The sequence below is a fragment of the Lissotriton vulgaris genome, chromosome 2_1 (genome assembly GCF_964263255.1).
Source record: "Lissotriton vulgaris chromosome 2_1, aLisVul1.2, whole genome shotgun sequence".
NCBI lineage: Eukaryota > Metazoa > Chordata > Amphibia > Caudata > Salamandridae > Lissotriton > Lissotriton vulgaris.
In genome coordinates this window covers 783,947,069-783,967,206 of record NC_141687.1, presented here as the reverse complement: position 1 = coordinate 783,967,206, position 20,138 = coordinate 783,947,069, and the positions used below count along the sequence as shown (strand labels likewise).

General features: G+C 46.0%; 1 protein-coding gene across 1 annotated transcript in view; it reads right to left on the bottom strand.

The window, feature by feature from the left end:
- The window catches only part of RAPGEF4 (Rap guanine nucleotide exchange factor 4), a 1,206,373-nt gene that overhangs the window by 231,398 nt on the left and 954,837 nt on the right, over positions 1–20,138 (bottom strand). The window contains exon 22 of the mRNA XM_086956142.1: positions 1,500–1,646. Within this exon, the coding sequence (XP_086812268.1) occupies positions 1,500–1,646 (147 nt within the window). The remainder of the gene's footprint in view (positions 1–1,499; positions 1,647–20,138) is intronic.

Genomic DNA, 20,138 nt, shown 5'->3' with positions numbered 1-20,138 from the left:
GGATCGAGTAAATTACACGGCAAGAAAAGCCAAATTATGTGACATAATTCGACACATTTTGTGATAGTATTACTTCATTAGTGTGTCATTTTTGCACTTGTTAACACTGTCTGGGCATTGGTTGCACCTCATTAGTACCATTTTAACACTTGAATATAGCAATAAGCAACAGAAAGGTGACAGTCAACCTTTGCACAGGACCTTCCACTGAGCTGCAAAACATTTATCAGCTTTTGAACCCTTAGACCTGGAAACAAAAACTATTTTGGTTAAAATCTGCAGATTATGCAACTGATGATGGATTACATGGCAAAAGCGGTATACCTTTAATTATGTGAAAAACTCTATGGCTCCACAATCGCATAATTTCAGTGGACCTGTCAATTACTAGAGACCCCAGCAGCTTCCAAGGTGCACCCTGAGAAAGCGAAGTTTCTCTCTAGCTCACTTCAGTGTATTTTTGTATCTTAACCCCTTCCGTGCTGATGACAGAACGGTTCCGTCATCAGCTACGGGTGAGCTGTGCTGATGACGGAACCGTTCCGTCATGACTCCGCCCGCGCAAGGCGGAGTCAGCACAGGCGGAAAATACGCCCCGCACGGAAGGGGTTAAGCTTTCCTAAATTAGCAAAAAGTGGGTAATAAAATTCAAAGTTGTTACAAACATAGGCCTCCAAAATATCTCTTGTCTAGGGGCCCCAAATTCTTAAAATTATACTGTGTGATGCTTTACATTTAGTTTACAGCCCAGCAAGATGGCTACGTTTTGATCTCCTTAGAGTCGCACATGCTATTGACTGGGAAGTCAAGGTAGCATACAAACCCATACTGTAAAAGAAATATCCACTATCAAAACCACTGTAGCCCTTTGTCAGACAATAAAACCAAACTCTTTCTTAACCAATTCCATCCATGGTAGCAGTTAACACTGAGATTACCTGAGGGGTGATCATTAAAGTTTAAAATGGTTCCAGATTTTGATGCTTGAATTGACAGAGAGGAGACAAATGCTCTAGTGTTGGTCAGTCATCAGGATGCCCTCAAGTGAATACTGTACTTTTTGAGTTTTGTTCTGATCGGACTGGTTTATTTAATGTCTTTCCTGATTACCCTGACCAAGGTCATCCTTACAGAAGCAACTGAACCTCTTTGTATATTGGGAGCCCTAACCAGAACATTCTGGAAGTGTAAACCGAAAAAGCCAGGAATCACACAGCTGTATTTGTCCAGAAATCTGGTGCTCAATTGGTTGGTGGCATTTATGTCCCTTAGACAGTACCCAGAGGAGTCACACCCTTACAGCAGCACGGTTTCCCCATCTCACTAATATCACATTTGAGGAACACTTCTGGGTGTTGCAATGACATTTATTTTGGAATGCTCCAAAAACTTATATTGTAAGGCACTTGAGTGTTTTGCTGCACAGTCATCTAACAAGGGTATAAAATGTCTTTCACATATTTTCTAAAGCTCTAATAAGCAAATAAATAAATAAATACCGCCTGTTGAACTGATCTTCACAAGTATCAATCCTTCACTAGAACCCAGTTTATCTGCTACAGCACTGATCACTTCCTTCACAGATGAAGACACTTGCACACGAATCGTAGTGTAGGTATGGTCAATGCAGTAAACCTTAAAGAGAACTATTCAAAGAAGAATTAAGACAATGATTACACATGACAATACTATTGCACACACTTCAAATAATGATTCATATACTTTACAAAACTATTTCTTTAGTCTATGCAGAGAAATCTAAAAACAAGGAACTAGCCACTACAACTTTTCAAGTTTATAATATTAAGAGCCACAAAAAACTGAATTTACATTTAGAAATCTTGGATTCGGATTTTAAGACATGTTCCAAAATAACTTTTTCACGTTTATATTATTGAGAGCCACAAAAAAACTGAATTTACATTTAGAAATTTTGGATTCAGATTTTAAAACATGTTCCAAAATAACACTTATTAGACTTAATGGATATAAGTCACCCCTAGGGTAGGCACTGGACAGCCCAGAAGGCAGGGTGAGGTGTATTTAAAAAGTTGGACATGTACTTTTTAGTTTTAGTTTTACAAGTTCTGGTACTGAAAAACTCTTAAATTCGTTGTTCAAAAGTGTAAGTTGTACCTCTCCCTTAGGAGAACATTGGAGTTACCTTATTACATATGATAAGCTGTAATTTCCATATAGGAACAGGTACCCAGTTCCTGTTTGGTGTCTTTGGAATTGTAATGAAAAATAATTTATTATGCTAAAGTTGGATTTTAAATTACAGTTAAAAAAATATGACACAGCTTAGGTGTGCCTGATGGGCCATAACTGGCAGGATGGGAGGGCGGAGCTGGGCACAGTGATTCTTACACTTGAATAGGCTGTGTCTTGCCACCACACAAAGGGTTGCATACCCCCTGTAGTTAGTCTGGAGCTGGGGGAGACAGGAAACCTGTGCACTTCAAAGAGAAATCTCTAGAAGCTTCTACCACTTTAAAGGAGGCACCTGTCATAAATATAACCTCAGACACTAACGCTTCAATACACTTCTGGATATGTGGAGACTCTGCCAGGAAGAAGGGCTACTGTGCTTCTAAAAGGACTGCCACTCTGCATGACTGCTGCACTGCTAGACTACTGAATTACTGGACTGTTTCCTTACTGGATTGCTGCCCTCCTGCCTGCGTCAGAGGGATTGGACCAGCACCTGAACCCAGGACTTCCAAAGTGACTCCAAGGGCTAGTCTGCTGGCCTCCTGTTCGGACACCTGAATCAGCACCCAGATGCTGCAGGAGCAGCCCCCTGACTTCCAGGTGGTGCTCCTCAGGTCCAGATCCTTGTGGTGTCAGTGGATTTGAATTGAAGTTTTGACTTCGTTATGACCCTGAATGTGACCAATGGCACCAAAACCTTGACGCTCGCACTGCCTGTCAATGCGAAGTTCCGTCAATTAGACACTTTGCGCTACAGAATTACTGCTCACAGGGAAAGCCATTGCGATCCTCTGGCTCAACCACCCACAACAAAAACAGGATCTTTGCGCTACAGCGATGACCTTCTGTAACACCCAGTCTGCTCTTCCTGTCACAAAGAAAACCCATCAATGATTCCCTGCTCCTCGCAGTCCCCTCTACCACAAACTGGACTTTTTACATTGGACTGAGCAGGTAAATTTTCAGCTGGACTAACCTGGTACCTGTATCCATCCCACACTTACATTGTGGTAGGCCTGTCGGGGGACTAACCTGGTCCCTGTATTGTGGTCATCTTGAACTTGTGACTTTCTCCTGGTCTCGCACAACCAGATAACAGCCAATGGCGCCTAGGGCTTTTTGGTGCTATTGTCACTTTAATGTTTAAAATTGCATCTCTTCGGTTCTACTCATTGGATTTTTCTAATGTCCTTCTTGATTTATTTGATTAAATACATTTTGCTCTATTTTTCTAGATTGGTTTTAGAATTTTTCTTGTATTGTTTTTTCACTATATTACTGTTTGAGGTGAGAAAAAATCTTCAACACATTGCCTCTAAGTTAAGCCTGATTGCTCTTTGTCATCCTACCAGTGGTTTGAGCACAGGTTATTTTGGGGTTTTCTGGTGCCTCGCCTTGACAAGGATTGTGGTTGCTACTTGAGTAGGGTTTCACCCCTCCCCCACCAGCAACCCAAATTATCACACTGTCCATTAATAATTTAGCAGAGCAGAATAACGCCTGGAAATCTACTCTGCTAAACTCGGAACCGAGTCCTCAGTGTAGGGTACATCTTTCAGGCACTACAGATTTGCCAAGGCACATGTTGAAAAGTATTGAGTGCTATTCATGTCTGCCAGGGAAACTATAGGTGTTAGTCTGAATTCAAGCCAAATTCTACATAGAAGTGTTGGTACGTCAGATGAAACAACTTGCACATGCACTTTTATAATTATAATGTCAAGTTCACAATTTTGACTTCTCAAAAAGACAACTGGCCCTACAATGTATACTGGAATAAGTATAGTTTTGTAAGCTGAAATACTTTCTCCTAAGTGCATCTACTAAGAGAGGCCATGAACCAAACAATTGACAATACCAAGACTTCCTTGCCAAACAGATGACAATTGGGATGATAAGTTTAGGTTATCATCTGTTAAAACTCCAAGATATGGGTATTTCCGAAACTGTTCATTTTTTGTGGTCATAAAACAAAAGGGAAGTGTTGTTTTAGTCAAAGACAATTTCCTTCTTTGGATTTTGATATATTGATGGTAAGGGCATTTATCTTTTAGAATTTATGCTGCTGATTCAAAAGTCTAGTAAGCCTATTGTATTTGAGACTGAGGATAAGATTGTCAGCATAAGCAAGGTGGGTAGATTTATTTTTCCTACAGTGTGAAGAAACATTTGTATTAAATAGCAAGGTAGAAAAACCTTGTGAACTGGAAGCCTTAATCTATACCCGTATTTTGGAGTGAAGATTTACTATGAACTACAGGAATGTAGAGATTATTCCATACCTTTGCAGTTTAAATCAAAGATGAGTCCTGTCAACACAGCCATAAACTGAGATATAATCTGTTTAAATCAAAAGGAGATTGGCTCGGTGCACCGCTTTTTTGTAAAAATTTTGTTAAATTATGGTTTGTATTTTTATAAGCGGTTGGGTGCTCCTGCAGGTAACGTGTCCGTCCATATACGCTTATGAAATACAGTGAAATTGTGCACACATCAATTAAGAATGCATCCCTGCCTTGGGCACACCTTTAGTTCTTCATATAAGACTCCATATAACACACGTTAATTGTTGCTTTGATTTTTTACTTTTTCAAAGTTGAAACATAATTCCATTCAATGTTTTTCCTTCATATTTAACAATCCATGTTTTTGTTGCTTAATACTTCTTCATAAAGTATTTAACCGCTCCGATCCATTTCGGGCTTCTTAGCCCTTTTTCAAGGAGCTCTAAAAACGCAAATAAAACAGTATTGCCCATCATTTCAGCATTCAAAGATATCACAAAAACAGTACAAGCATTTAGGTTACTTGCAGAAAATAGGAGGATGCATTCGCACGTTAACGCAAGGTAAGGGATATGCGGTTAAGTGCGCGATTCCGCACACATACATTTTCTTGAATATTTGTCCACAGTCATAGACTTTAATGGGCCATCAGAGTAAAACTTTATAATAAGACCCAATACCTAAAACTCCATTAGATGGTTATTATATGTCATTTAGGTTTAATTGAGTTTAGAGAGTTTTTTCCTGAATAAAACCGCACACTTTCTAAACAGCCTTTGTCTGGACGTTAGGTGTTCACAGCCTATCTGCTGTGCATTGCTGCTAGCTTCTTGTTTTCTTCATCACAGCTTCCAACGATTAAGCCTTGCATTCTGCCATTGCATGGAAGAGAAATACGACTGGAGCTTAGAAACCTATGTGCACATCCGTTAGAGAATTGTTTGTGCTGCTTGAAAGCACGTGCATCTGGGAAAGGAAACAAGGGAACCCTACTCACTTGGAGCCTGGGTGTAAATTTTTAAAGGAAACAATGGTTTCTGTGATATCTATGCACAAAAGCTATTGTTTCCTTTAAAAAAAATGAAAGCACGTGCATAGCACAGCTCTTTCACCTCTGTATGAACTGTGAAATTGCACCCGGTCATTATTCGTAAAATAGATGACATTTGGCATTAATGCTTACAATATTGAAATGCAATTCTACATTTTGTCCTCTCCTTATGTTTCAGCATTTTAGAGTGTCCAAAATCAAGGCAAATGAATTCTACAGTCTTTCACCTTGAGGTTTTGGCTTCTGAAGCAGACGAAAATTTCAGGCAAAAATCCAGGACCAAAATAAGAAATTATTGAGGAATAGGGAATTATTTTTTCTCTGGTTAATTACACATTACTTGATAGAACCTCGGGGTCCAACTCAGTGGCATAACACAAAAGAATGCCCCCGAAGAATCTGATGAGAGGCCCTCAGTCTCCCATATCTCTCAGATATGCTTTGGCCTCGAGCTGAGGGTCGAAGAGTTGGTACCCCCTGGAGGATTGGGGTCCTACCTGCGCTGCAGGGGCCTGTGCTACTCCCCTGGTCCAAATTGTAATGCCTGGAATTTCACCACCTCTGAGTAACCTGTAGCACCATTATTGCTAAATCTGGTGGTGGTGGGAAAATAAAGACACGTTTTCCAAATAATTTGGAATGAGGGACACAGTATTGATCCCTACTCTTTAAATGAATCTAAGACCAAACCAAAGACCTAGACCAAGTTTAAGAGATGTCATGCAAATGAAGGCTTATTAAATTGCATATCTTTAATCACAGTAACAGACATAATTCAAGTCCTCGTTTGGGGACTGTGGCAATAAATAGAGATTATTGTACCCAAATGATACTTAAAATGATTTTTAGAAAACTAACAGATAAATGTAGTTAGTGACTTTGAAAACGTGACTCGTTCTGAGTAACGTGGTAATGTTGCGAACTGGGTGCGAACTGTTTTGGCGCCGCATTTCAACAAATTGCGTCATTAGAGATGGGAACAGACCTTCACAGGCAAAGCAACTGAAAAAAAAACCAGATCTAATAGCGCTGTCCTCCAAGCACCCTTTCATTTTCTGTTTAAGATAATGTGCAGCAACTAAATGAGCGACACGTAGTTAAACAGAGAAAAAAGATTGTTTAGACGAGAGGGGCACTGCATATTTGTATGCAGTCATTAAACTAAATATGGAAATTGTAGCATCTGTTCAACACAGACACAAACACTCCTCAGCCGCTGGTGTATCTTGCTGGAAAAATAGATGAAAATAAAACAAGTAACATTATTTATCCCCAGACACTTTTTTTGTGTGAATCTTTCTCGCACAACTTAGCATTTTTGACCTACGTGTGAGTGGGCGGGGCTGGGGTGGCACAGAACTGAGAGTGGAAGTTCCCAAGTGCTTCTCAAGATCTTTCTGGAAGGCAGGCAGCGAAAGAACTGCTGGGAACGCTGTCCAGATATTTTTATCCTGTGACAAAACGAGTGAGCCATTCTTGGCAGGCCTCTGACACGCGGTTACTATTGCGTTGAGGTCCTGCCAAGTTGTGCGTTGTTTTTCTTGCCTGGCTAAAATATAAAACGTAATTTGTCCTTAGGATAATATACTTAATATACGACTAATAACATCTGATGATCTAATTACTTGGTTTTTGCTGCAGAAGGAAATGTTGTCACGGTGGAAGACACCAAGAACACTAAACCAACTCTCGGTATATTATGGAGCAGAAAATGTACATATTTATCTGTTTCTTTTGTTGATCAATATGTAAGGAACTGGAAGATAAACACGATTTCTTTCAACGAAAAAAACGGCGATAGCTTTTTGCTGACAAAAACACCAAGAAAAATCACTGTAAGTATAGCAGCGTTGCTACATAGAATAAGAGATGAATCAAAAAAACCGTAGCTGGGCTGGGTGAGTTTATTAAGTGTTGCCTCTGAGACAGCTTTAGTTGCATTGCCAGACTATTGTTTTCCCAAAATATTGATATGTAATTTATGTACCTAGTGAGGCTTTTGGTCAGAAGGCTAAAACTGTCATTCAAATGTTGCTTCTGCTCACCACAGCATGACTGGGGATCAGACCCAGGACGGTTTTACTGCTGGTGACTGTCAGAGCAGGAATCTTAAGAATCTTAGTTGACCCCCCCCCCCCAAAACTCCTTCTCCATACATTCTTTTCCTACCATGCTGCACCAGTGCACCTCATATCTCCACAGTCCCCCTCTAACACGTGTTCATTTGTTTTATTGTGCTATCATACCAGTGTAGCGTGTCAGAGCACTCTGCTTCACACACACTTTATACTGAGCCAATAAATCATATGTGTTTAAATCTGTCTATAGTAAATGTTAAATAAGACAATGATGTAATTATAAGGTGCAGGAGTCACATGTCATTGATACTAGTAGGCAGTATATTTTGAGTGTTTGGTCTGGAGAAGCACAAACTCAGGATTTACAACGTACCACAGTGGTTGGCTTTACTAATAAGAAAGTATTCCTATCAATAGGAATACTTTGTACAAACATTAAGCTAACGAAAGATGCAGGGAAAAAAACAGAACATTCTAATCTACACCATGCAGTTTGTATGCAGCTTTTTGATGACAGTTCATAGCTCAATGTGCTATATTAGGGTTGCATCATATGAGCTGCAAGTAACAAAAAGATCTCTGAGACAAATGCAGTAACCTACTGAGCGAGCTACATAAAATACAGTTCTGGTATCTGCATGGTACATATTACCACCAGGTCCCTCCTGTCTCGTCCCATTCATTACAAAGTGAGATATAGCTATCTCTCAGACAGAAAAAAGAACGAAAGGAGTACTGGAACCTCTACTCCAGCCCCTCCTACAGACAGTATCTAAGTGGTACTTACCCAGCATTCCTTCTGTTCTTTTTTTTGTCTCCCGACAGAAGGGGACGAGGATTGAGGCTGCTCCTGCACAGCTGGAGTGGTGGTTTTGGTGTCGGTGGATTGTCATCATAGCAGAGTGGAAATGATGGCAGGCGGTTTGCATGTCTTCCTGCCTGCCAGGCTTGCAGGGAGACGTGTGGAGGGTAAGTCGCAGATCGTCTCTGGCCAGACTTACAGGTGACACTACATAGTGCGCCTCATCCTGGCTGCTAGGGGACGAACATCCAGACGGTTAGAGAAAGGGCCAAGGGATCTCGATATTGGGTGCGCTTGCGGGGTGAGACATGGCGATACAGAGCATGCACGCTGGGAGTGGAGTGCACACGTATGTCTGCTGTGATCTTCCTCTTTTGCTGGTTGATGGAGGTTCAAGACACCTACAAATGCCGGACCCGGGTGAGTACCGGAAAGCGGTTGACATTACCTATGAGTGGCACATCTACTGTGGTGTGGGGGAGTAAATTGCGTTATTGTTGTTTTTGGTGAAAAGCAATCAAGAAAGAGGAAGCATGCAGAGATGTCTTTCTCTGCTCCCTCAGCCTCTTCACATTCCCCTAATCAGACAAAGCGCTTCAGGGAGGATGTGGATGCCAGAATTAGACGTTTAATTAGGGAAATGTTATAGGAGATGGGTGAAGGTGGTAAACCTAACAAATCCTTCCCAGTACAATCATCTCATTATTTAGAGGAGTCTGTGCCTTGATGAGCATAAGGGAAAATATATTGGTCGGGACATGTTGCCTGATTTGCTTAAACATATGAAGGCGAACATGGAGTTTACAGACGATGAGACCACGGGCAATTCTACTAGGTCACTCCTGAGCCAGTTTCAAAGTTCTCTCACTATTGATGTTCCAGTTCATCCATACATTCATGAAGTACTGAAAAGGGAGTGGAAAGATCCTGGCAAGATCATACTGCCTAGGCTAAGGCCTAGATGTCCCTGCAAGATATGGAGAAAAAAAGGTGCTAGACTCAATTCCCATTGATTTCTTTGTGGCCAATCTGGTGGGGAGGACATCCATGGCGGAGGCTGCTGTGGTCAAGAATACCATGGATGAAAAGGTGGATGCCTCCCGCCGGAAAGCGTATTCGTGCTCCCACCTCGCAATCAGAGTTGGCATTTATTGTTCTTATGTGGCTCAATCCCCTGATTTCCTTGTATCAGTGCTTGCCTGACATCTCGGATTGTTCTGGGTTGTTGGAACATATCGAGCACCAGGTGGAATATTTCTTGGATGTATCCCTTGATGTGGTGAGAGCGTTTGCGCTGTCAGATGGGGCTTGTGTGGCTGCCTGCCGCAATTTGGTTTTGAAAGATTGGTGGACAGATTCAGCACTGAAAGCTTACGCCCTGAGATTGCCTTTCCAGGGAAATATGGTGTTGGGGCAGAATTGGAGGATAAACTCCAGAAACTTTTCAGTTTGAATAATTTTGATTGATTTTGTGGAATAACAACATTACAACTTGAACTGCCTATTTCCAGTGGGCGGTGGGTATTCTTTTAAGTGCATATTCAGGAGGTAGATATAAAATAAAGAACGTGAAAGTACAGAAATTTAGAACAATATTGTTAAATGCAAATTAAAATGTGAAAGGAGGGGAGGAAAGGGAGAAGGGGTGGGGGAGAGTGAGTTTCTCTCTCCTGAAGCGATGTTGTTGCTTGGAAGTGGGTGCGGCCTGGTGTTGCATGTTAGATTTGGTGGGTATTAAGCGTAGAGCTCGTAGGTACTTGGTGCATATCAATTCGCAGAACTCATCGGCTAGGTACGCCATGCACGGTATGCACTGCTGCCACATTTTGTCAATCATGGTAGTTGCTGAGTAGCCAATGCCGTGAGTTTCTCCATCCCCAGGATCAGGGCCGGACTGGGAACAGAAACCGGCCCTGGCAAACTGCTCAGCTGGCCCTCCCTGGGGTGAGGGGGAGTGCAGCCGAGCAGTTTGCAACGGCCGGTTTCGACCGATTTTGTTACAGGGGGCCGATATTGCCGATCCCAGTAACAAAAACGGCCCCCAGGGGCTTAAAACTGGCCCCACCCTAGGGGCTTACCGGGGAAACGCCCAGTGCCCGCAATGGCCAGTCCGGCCCTGCCCAGGATATCCCAAACTTTGTGCAGCCAATCCTGATGGGAAGGGATCCTATCAGTCCCCCACCGGACCAGTAGGAGGTATTTCCTTTTTTTTTTTAAACATATTTATTAGCAGTTTTGTAATTAACATTAATTGGTACAGTACAGCAATATTCCGTGGAGCAGATATGGCGTGACATCTTATTATACATACATTGCATATTTGACCCTTCTCACGATAAATGTGTTTCGGTTTTTATACACATCAATAACAGGGAATTATATTACATATCACAGTTTCTTCTTTTGGGTCCATTATTCACTGACATCTGATAATGATTCCTCTGGCGGGGCCTCACAGATATTGTTGCAAAATGCATTCCAGCCGCCCCATATCCGAGTCCATTTTTTTGGGACAACCCCTGCGAATATATACTGATTTCTCTATTATCATTACATTGTCCATGTTGTAACACCATTGCTGATGGTTCTGAGCCTGTCGTGCCCCCCACTGCTGAGCTATATTACGCTTTGCTAGTATCATACCCTGTGTCACCCAGTTCTGGGTCATGTGTTTGAGATCTGTGGGCTCCCAAATGTTGAGCAGAGACCTCTTTGGTTGCGGCAGAACCCCAACACCCGTGACCAGTGATATTGTCTGCATTATCGCCGCCCAGTAAAATGTGATATTTGGGCATTGCCAAATCGTATGAAAGAATGAGCCTGACGAACCACAGAGTCTCAGGCAGTCCTGTGTGTCCGCCCTACATATTTTGTGTAAAAGTGTTTGCGTGTAGTAGGTGTGGTGTAGAATTTTCAAAAGTAAAGTAGGAGTTGTTCTGTTGCCCCCAACCTGAGAGTAATAGCTTTGCCCCTGGGGGATTTCAATGGATAAGTGAGCGGGTTAGGAAGGACTAGCAGTGTAAAAGTGGGGAGTCTGGGTATGTCTGTGTCAAACATGGTGTCAACAGCTTTCAGTACTTCCGACCAGTATAGACCAATCTTGGGGCACTGCCACAGGAGGTGGGTAAGTGTACCCCTTTGTCCGCAATCTAGGGGATGCACCCTAGAATCCCAGGTAGCTACTCTTGCTGGCGTTAGGTACCAATAATGGGCTATTTTGAGAAGCATTTCCTTACTAGTTGAGTTGAGGGCGGATGTACGTGCTCAATGGAGGATGTCACTCCATTCTCTGTTGGAAAATGAGTAGTCGCATTCTTTCTCCCATCTGGCCCTGGCAGGGGAATGTAAGGGATGCACAGGTTGAGTAAAAAATGCATAGATATCTGACAGCAGTTTCTTGTCGGAGCTCCGCGTGACAAGCCACTTCTTAAAAGATATTTTCAAAAACACAAGGGAACCTGAAAGGTAGATAAGGACCTTGGGTAATAGTTTAGTATTAGAACAATGGTCCTTAAAAAGAACAGTATGGTCATCAGGATAAATATAGACTCCAATCAGAGCTATATTAAGAGTGTCCAGCCGGACAGTCAATTTAATCATTCAAATATTTCAAAACCAAAAGTATAAACACATCAATATAGTGGGACACAATCCTGCATCCTACATAAACTCATGACAAGTACACTTTAGGATGGGAACATATCAGGCAAGAAATATTGAACACAATTTCTAACAAGCTTGAGGAAACAGTAAAAACACTTTTTTTTATCAGATTCGATTAGTATGCAAACTGTTTACATTAGTCAACGACGTTTCGATCCTATTTAAAAAAAAAGTAGGATCATCATCAGGACAGTAAGGGAACAAGCCTGAATAATTAGAGATTGCCTGAGGATGAATAACCTGGCGTTTAAACTGTGAAAATAGCAAGTTCCAAGGCAGCAAGTGGCGATGCACGTTATGTTGTTTGATCCATGGCTCAATGGCAGGGATAATGGTAGCAGCGGTCTGCCTGCATGTGGTAGAATCCACTGTCTAGTGACCCAGTGCGCTACAGCCAAGTATTGCCATTTCACTGAGTTCGGAAGTGGGTAATAGGGCTGTAGTGTGGCGAAATCCTTAAGATCCCCAGTGTTGAACTAGTCCCCCACCCGTATACAGTTAGCTTCCTGCCACGCTTAGTAACTCGCACCATCCATCGCCGGGGGAAAGTCTGGGTTACCTATTAAGGGGGGTCTGCAGGGATAACGGAGTGGAAAGATTATGTTTCCGCTGCACCCTGTCCCAAACCTCCACTGTTGTTCGTGTGACTGGTGAGACGTAAACACTCGGGGGCCTGTGCAGTTTAGGCAACCAAGGCACCTTCCAAATGTGTACCCAGATATAGCCTGGTCCATAAAGCAACAATGCTTTTGGGTAAGGGTGCGGGAACATTCCACCATGTAGCGCAATTGGGCAGCCTGATAATACTTGCACATCTTTTGGACCCCCAGACTGCCCTCTGCCATCGCAAGGTAAGTCTGTGTTCTGGACATTCTCGCTTTTTTACTTTCCCATTTGAAATCTCAAATTAAAGCCTATAACTTATCTAGAACCTGTGTCTGAGGTTGTAACCGTAAGATTTGCATCACATAAAGCAGTTTAGGGAGCTGCGTAATTTTGACAGCAGTCAGGCGCCCCAGCCAGAAGAGGTTCTGGGACTTCCATTGGCTGAGAGCAGTCCGCTTCAGCATAAGTAGATTTCTGTAGTTGTAGTCTGCAGTGGCCTCAATTGTGGGGGAAGATCTGTAGGCACAGGTATGGACCCAAGTTTTCTGCCCACTGAAATGGGAATTGTTCGCATGTGTGCGCTCAGGCTCTTGCAGTATCAGACCCAGAACCATGTATTTTTGTGGGTTAATTTTAAAACCCAACGCGAGCCTGAACTCCAGGATTTCTGCCATGGCCGCCGTCAGGGAGGTGGAATGGTTTGTGAGGGTCAAAAGCACGTCATCGGCATACAGCATGATCTTATGCTCCCTCCCTCCCATCTGGATTCCGGTCACCCCTGTGTTGGCCCGTATGCATTCAGCCAGCGTCTCCATATAGAGTGCAAAAAGGAGGGGGGACAAGGGGCAATCCTGCCTGGTTCCAAGTTCTATGGGAAAGGTGGAGGACTGTAAGCCTGTATACAAATGTCAGCCTAGGGAGCTGCATAGCAGGCTCGTATCCACCCACATAGTCGGGGGCCAACTCCCACCCGCTCAAGCACCCGGTAAAGGTAAGGCCAATGTACTCGGTCGAACGTTTTCTCTATTGTAAACACAAGGGCCAGTATCTGAGATCGTTGAGTTTTGTCCAGGAGGTGACATAGTCTTTTCGTGCTATCACTGCACCCACACTCTGGGATAAAACCTACTTGATCTGGGTCCAGTATTCCCTGAACATTTGGCCCAATCTCTGTGCCAACACACTAGTAAAAAAAAATTGTGTTTCAACAAGGATATTGGGTGATAAGAGGCGCAACTTTTGGGGTCCTTTCCAGGTTTGGGAATTACCGTGATAGTGGTGCTACACATGGAGGCTGGAAGTGTTCCCTGCTGTCTATGGAGTTATATAGGTGTGTGAGTGTCGGGCCAGGTGAGATGAAAATCTTTATAAAACTCCCCGCAATAGCCATCAGGGCCAGGTGCCTTCTGCCGCTGCAACCTATGTATTGCTGTGAGGACCTCCTGAACCGTAATGTCTTTCTCTAGGGCACTGTATATAGGTACCTCTACCTCGGGCGGGTACACCCTGGACAGTTAAGCCTCAACATCCAGATCCCGTAACAGCTTAACTGAGTAGAGCGCTCTATAAAATGCCCCAAACATGTGTGTAATACCCTCGTCCATGTCTGAAATAGAGTCATCAGCTCCTCGGATTTCGGATACCCACCTGTCAACTACCACCGCTCTAAGGCGAAGCGCCTGCCTGCGACCTGACTTGTAACCTCCAGCATAATACTTTTGACGCAGCCGGAGTATGTCATACTCCGCTCTTTCCGTGTCTATCGCCAGCAACTGTTTACAAGCTGTGATCAGTTGTCGTCTGACCATCACGGCTACCAAACGAGCATGTGCTGCTTCTAATTCTTTGATCTGGCCCTCCAGCTGGGTTCGCTTGTCTCGCCGTTCCCTATTGTATTTAGTTGAGGCGCCTAAGAAGTGACCAGGTAAAACCACTTTTAGTGTCTCCCAAATTGTAGCTATAGCCATCTCAGCAGTGTCATTGTGTTTCATGAAGGTGGACAGTGCCATGAGAGTGGACAGGCGCACCTACTCGTATGTGAGGAGTTTTGCGTTGAGGCGCCAGCGATGGGGAAACTGGTGTTCGCGGTGCTAAGTTGAATCGAAGGCTAATGGTGGAATGGTCTGAGAGGGCAGTGGCTCCGACATCTGCGGTTGTGGTGGCCCTAGTTACCCCTGGTGTGGTAAGAAAATAGTCGATTTGTGTGTATGTTTGGTGCGATGCGGAGAAGAAAGTGTACTCAACCTCTGTAGGATGCATGTGATGCCAAATGTCGGTGAGGCCTGCGTCTGCCAGCCAATCCTTGGTGCCCGGAGTGAGTCCCCCAGTCTCAGACAGCCCAGGGCGTCCTTGATAAACAGCTCCTGTTTGTCATTAGGGGCATAGATAGTGGCTATTGTGTACCTGGTACCCCGGATCCATATGTGCAGGGCCAACATGCGGCCCGGGACATCCGCGAAGACACCCTCCACCCTCCCTGCAAAATGGGTGGCGAGCAGGATGGCCACTCCAGCCTTCTTGCCAGTACCGGAAGAAAGATATTGCTGATCAAACCAGCAGGAGCACATCCTCCGTCAGTCCTGCTAGACCAAATGGGTCTCCTGCAACATTCATATGTCACACTTAGTGTCTTTAAGAAATTACAGTACCGCTAACCGCTTCGCTGGGGAATTGAGGTCCCAAACCTTAAAGCTAATTATAGACACCATTTCTCACGTCATCACTTCCCATTTCCCGCCCATCCAAATACCTCACCACCCCGCATCCCCGCACAAAAGAAGGCAGGGGTAGACATCATAGAGAGAGGGGAAGAAAGAAATAAAGGTAAAATACAAAACAGAGCACAACATAAACTGTGAATCCAACAATATCTCCCACCCGGGAGCCAAACTGGTCACTAATTTGGGGTCCATGTCGCTGTTGGGTCAGTGCAATAGGTTGGAAAAAGTGGACCCAGGAGACTCCGCCGGCAGATGTATCGTTAGGATGTTGGGCACAGGCTGCAGCCAGGACCAATTTCTCGCGGGCCGAGGAGCCACAGCCACCCAACGAGAAGTAAGTACTAATATACTCAGTCTGTCATTGGTCACTGGCTGTGAGCCAGCTGCGCCTTCTGTAGGTGCTGGTGAAGTCATGCGTGTTCCTCCCGCCTTTCGGCTTTTGTCAGTTTATTTAGCTTCTTCGGCCCCATCTGGACGAGCGCCACACTCGACGACCCTCATATGATGGCTCGCGGGTCATCGACGCGGAGGGGGAGGCCTGCCCCAGGTCCGGCATCTCCGGTATGGCGCGCGGGCATCTGTGAGTGCGGACTGACCAGACTTCCCCCCTTCCATGTAAACTGCAGGCGGAAAGGGTGGCCCCACTTACAGCGGATTTCCTGGACTCGGAGGAACTCAGTTAGCGGCTTCAGGGCCCTTCGACGTTGCAACGTTGTTGGAGATAGGTCCTGGTAAAGCCCGATCTTATATCCTTCAAAGTTGATGGTTCTCAAATCTCTAAACGCAGACATTATGGTTTCCTTCTGGTTATAGTATTGTAGACATGTGAGTATGTCCTGAGGTTGGCCCGGGGTGGTCGCCGGCCTCCCTGCGCGATGAGTCCGGTCCAGCATTATTACTTGATCCTGTAATGCGGGAGCTTCATGCTTAAATAGCCAGATCACAAAAGCCTCCAGATCTCCCGAGATGGCCTGGGCCGGCATGCCCTTAATTCGTATATTGGAGCGTCGAAAATGGTTCTCTAATTCCTCGATCTGGTTCCGCAGTTTTGTGTTCTGGTCACGTAGCTCCACGAGGTCCCAGAGATGATCCTCCAACTCCTCCTCGCGGGCATCATGGTTCTGTTCCACCGCAGTGGCGTAGGAAGAGGGGTGCGTGGGTGCGGGCCGCCCCGGGTGTCATCACTGAGGGGGGGTGACAAAATGGCAAAAATATGTGTTTCAAACACATATTGTTGCCATTTTGTCAAGCTGGGGGTGACAAGACATTTTCCGCACTGGATACTACCTAACCTTGCTACGCCACTGTTCCACCGAGTCCAGCCTATGGTCGAGGGTGGCAACATCTTGTCTAAGACCCTTGATGTCTGTGGCTATGTTGCACTTAAGTTCTGCGAAGTCCTCACAAAGGGTGCCAAACTAAACAAGCGCTCCATGAAGGCCTGCATCAATGGGGACTCCTCTCCCTCCCTGTCCCAGCCACCGGCTTGTCCATGTGATTCCCTTCATCCTCTGTGTCCCGCAAGACATCTGTCTTTTTCGTGTTTGAACAGGCAAAAATGTCCTTCACTGAGCGCTCTTTTTCCTGTTCTTGGTGTGTGAAGATCTCTGAACTGAAGTGGTGCCCCCTCTATGAGTCAGCTGGCCTCCACTTCTGTGTGGTTATCTCCCACAGTTTCCCCCAGGCAGTCTTTTTGTGAGACGGAGCAGCGCCAAGGCTTCAAGGCTACTTAGCCCGAGACACTGCTTCCAGCCTCAGGGCGCCAGCGGGAGGAGGCGAGCTGGATCACCAAACATGTGCTGCAGAAGGCCGCAACTCAGGGCCCTCGCCTCTAGCTCCAATATTATAGTCCACGGAGGAGTGCTGAGTCTATTCAGGCCCCAAGTGTAGTAACAATCGCCTGCAGGATAATAGCTAGGGCCCGGTGGCTCGCAAATGTGGTTTTCCGCACACTGCAATGGAAGGCGCCACTCACTCCAAGCAGGCCTTTCTCAGTCCTACCCGACTCTTCAAGGCTCAAGGTCTCCTGTCCCCGGTTGGTGACAATATTCCTCCCCCCAAGGGGGAATCAAGAAAGAGCAGGGGCCCGGTCGTGGAAGTCGCACCAATTGCTGCACCAAGCCTTAAGAGGGGGAGGGGGGCCGAGAGCCGCACATTGAATCAAGGCGGGCCGGTCCGCAGTCACGGGCTGCAGTAGGCCCAGTGTCTGTGCCCTCGCCTCAAGGCCCGGATCCAGCAATTGGCGTAGCTCCCGCGGGCCTCGCAGCCCCAGGTGGTCCGGAGCACTCAGTCCGGCAGAACAGCTTTGCCCCAGGCCCTCCTCATGCCCCCGGGTATGACCCGGCCACAGAGTAGTCAGGCAGATGGAGGACAGGGGGGAGTGGGCCTGGCTCCTCATACGTGGTTCAGCTCAGCCGGCAGCTTCCCCGCCCCGCACTCGGGAGTTGCACTCACCGCCTATAATGACCTCCGAGGGGGGAGGCTGGCGCTGTCCTGCTAAGCCACTGAGTCACAGCTCGCAGGTCCATGGGTCAGACGCTGCACGCCTCCTTGCAAACAACGTCAGGTCTGGGCCCAGGGCACCCCACAAGCCACACCCGCTCTGATCACCGGGGCTGTTTCTCCCCCATTCCGCCGTTGCAGCAGTTCCCCGGTGTCCCCTAAGTCATCAGTCGCCTTCAGGGAGTCTCCTGCGCCATAGCTGGACGCCAGGGCCCAGCGGAAGGTCGATTTGGGTCCTGCAGGTCGGCGGAGCTCCGAGTTGCACGTTTTACACTTTGTCCATCCTGGACCCACCCCCTCAAGAAACTTTTCAAGGAGAAGAAACATGTGCCTTCCCTTAAACAGGCCACATCTGGTAAGCAGCAATTGAAGCCCAAGTATCCCTTTCGTCAGCCTTCTTGGCTGTAGTTTCCCTGTTTCCAATATAGATTTCTGTCTGGCAGCGGTAGGGACAGGAAAGCCAAGTGAATCCCTCCAAAGTTTCGTTCCTGACTATATGGTGGTAGGTCAGAGGACGAATCCAGCACTCTCTTTAGGCCTGGGAGAAGTCTACTTCAGATGTCTGGGTGTTGGATAAAGGTAGGTGGTTTTACTCCATAATTTTTCTGGTGGCAAAGGCAACAGGAAGCTTACGGCTGGTTTTGATTTTAAGGCACTGAACAAGTTTGTCCTACACCTGCACTCCCAGACAGGGACCTTACAGAGGGTGATCCCTTTGTTTCTCAGGGATCATCTGATGTGCACCCTGGACCTGCAGGATGCATACTACCATGTTCCAATTCACCCTCACTGCCAGCAGTTTCTGAGGTTCTGCATACATGGACTCATTTTCAGTTTAGTATCCTGCCCTTCGACCTGAAGTCAGCCCAGAGGGTGCTTAGCAAGGTGGTGGCCCCATCCGTTGCTTCTATCCATCTTCATGGCATTCATCTGTACCCCTATTTGGACAATTGGCTGCTCCATGCTCTATCAAAGGGACAGCTTCTTCACGATCTGCAGGTGGTGTGTGCGGCACTCAAGACTTATGGGTTCCTGATGAACCAGGGAAAGTGTCAGCTGGTACCATCACAGGATATGACATTTATTGGGGCCTGGTTTTGCACCGCCCGGAACAGGGTCTTTATGCCAGTTCCTAGGGCTATTGGTCTTATGTCATTGCCAGGGAAGATATCGGGGGTGACTTCTTTTCAGGCCTGGCTGTTGTTACGGCTACAGGATCTCATGGCAGGTGCAGTATTCATGGTTCCTTGGGCCCGCTTTCATCTAGGGTCTCTGTGGGTCCACCTGCTTTCACTTTGTGATCCCTGCTTTTGGGTCCCCGACCAACTGTTTCTAGTAACTTCAGCCATCATTCTGGATATGTGCTGGTGGACGGTGGAGGACAATCTTTCCAAGACATTTCATTGCAACCCGATCCTCCTCAAGAGCTGACTACGGATGCCAGTGCATTTGGGTAGGACGCCACTCTGGGTGACAGTTCTCTGCAAGCTCGTTGGTCTCTACAGGGGGGGAGGCATTCTTCCAATTGGAGGTAACTGATGGCAGTCTACAGGGCAGTGATGGGGTTCCGCCGTCTTCCGGTGGGTCGCACTTTTGCGGTACGATCAGACAACCAGTTGACTGTGGCATATCTGAACCATCAAAGGGGAATTTGTTCCAAATCTCTGAATGCAGTGGCAGTTCCCTTGTTTTGCTGCGCGAAGGGGTATCTTCAGTCTCTGGTGGTAGTTCACATCAGGGGGGTGGACAATAGGGTGGTGGATGCCCTCAGTCAGTTCATTCCACCCTCTCAGGAAATGTCTCTCACATGGGAGGTCTTTCTTCAAGTGTGCGGGAAGAATGGTGTTCCTTGCCTGCACCAATTTGCTTCCCAGCTACATGCTCAGGTGCCCAGGTTTTGTGCGCGCAGTCAGCAGGAGGGAGTCTGGGGATGGATGTTTAGACCGTTCCTTGGCCATCCCAGCTGTTGTATGCCTTTCCGCCAATTCCTCTGATTCTAAGTTTCTGGCTCGTCTGCTGGGCAAATCCAGAGTGGTTGTGTTGGTGGTTCCATTTTGGTCTCATCGGTCTTAGTTTCCTACTCTTAAGCTCCTAGCTGTTCAGGGTCCCTGATTGATTCCCTGCTTCCAGTCTCCCCTGCAGTCAGCTCCTTTCTTACCTCTTCCGAGGCTGTGTCTGTCGGTGTGGATGTTGAGAGGGGGGCTGCAGTACAAGAGA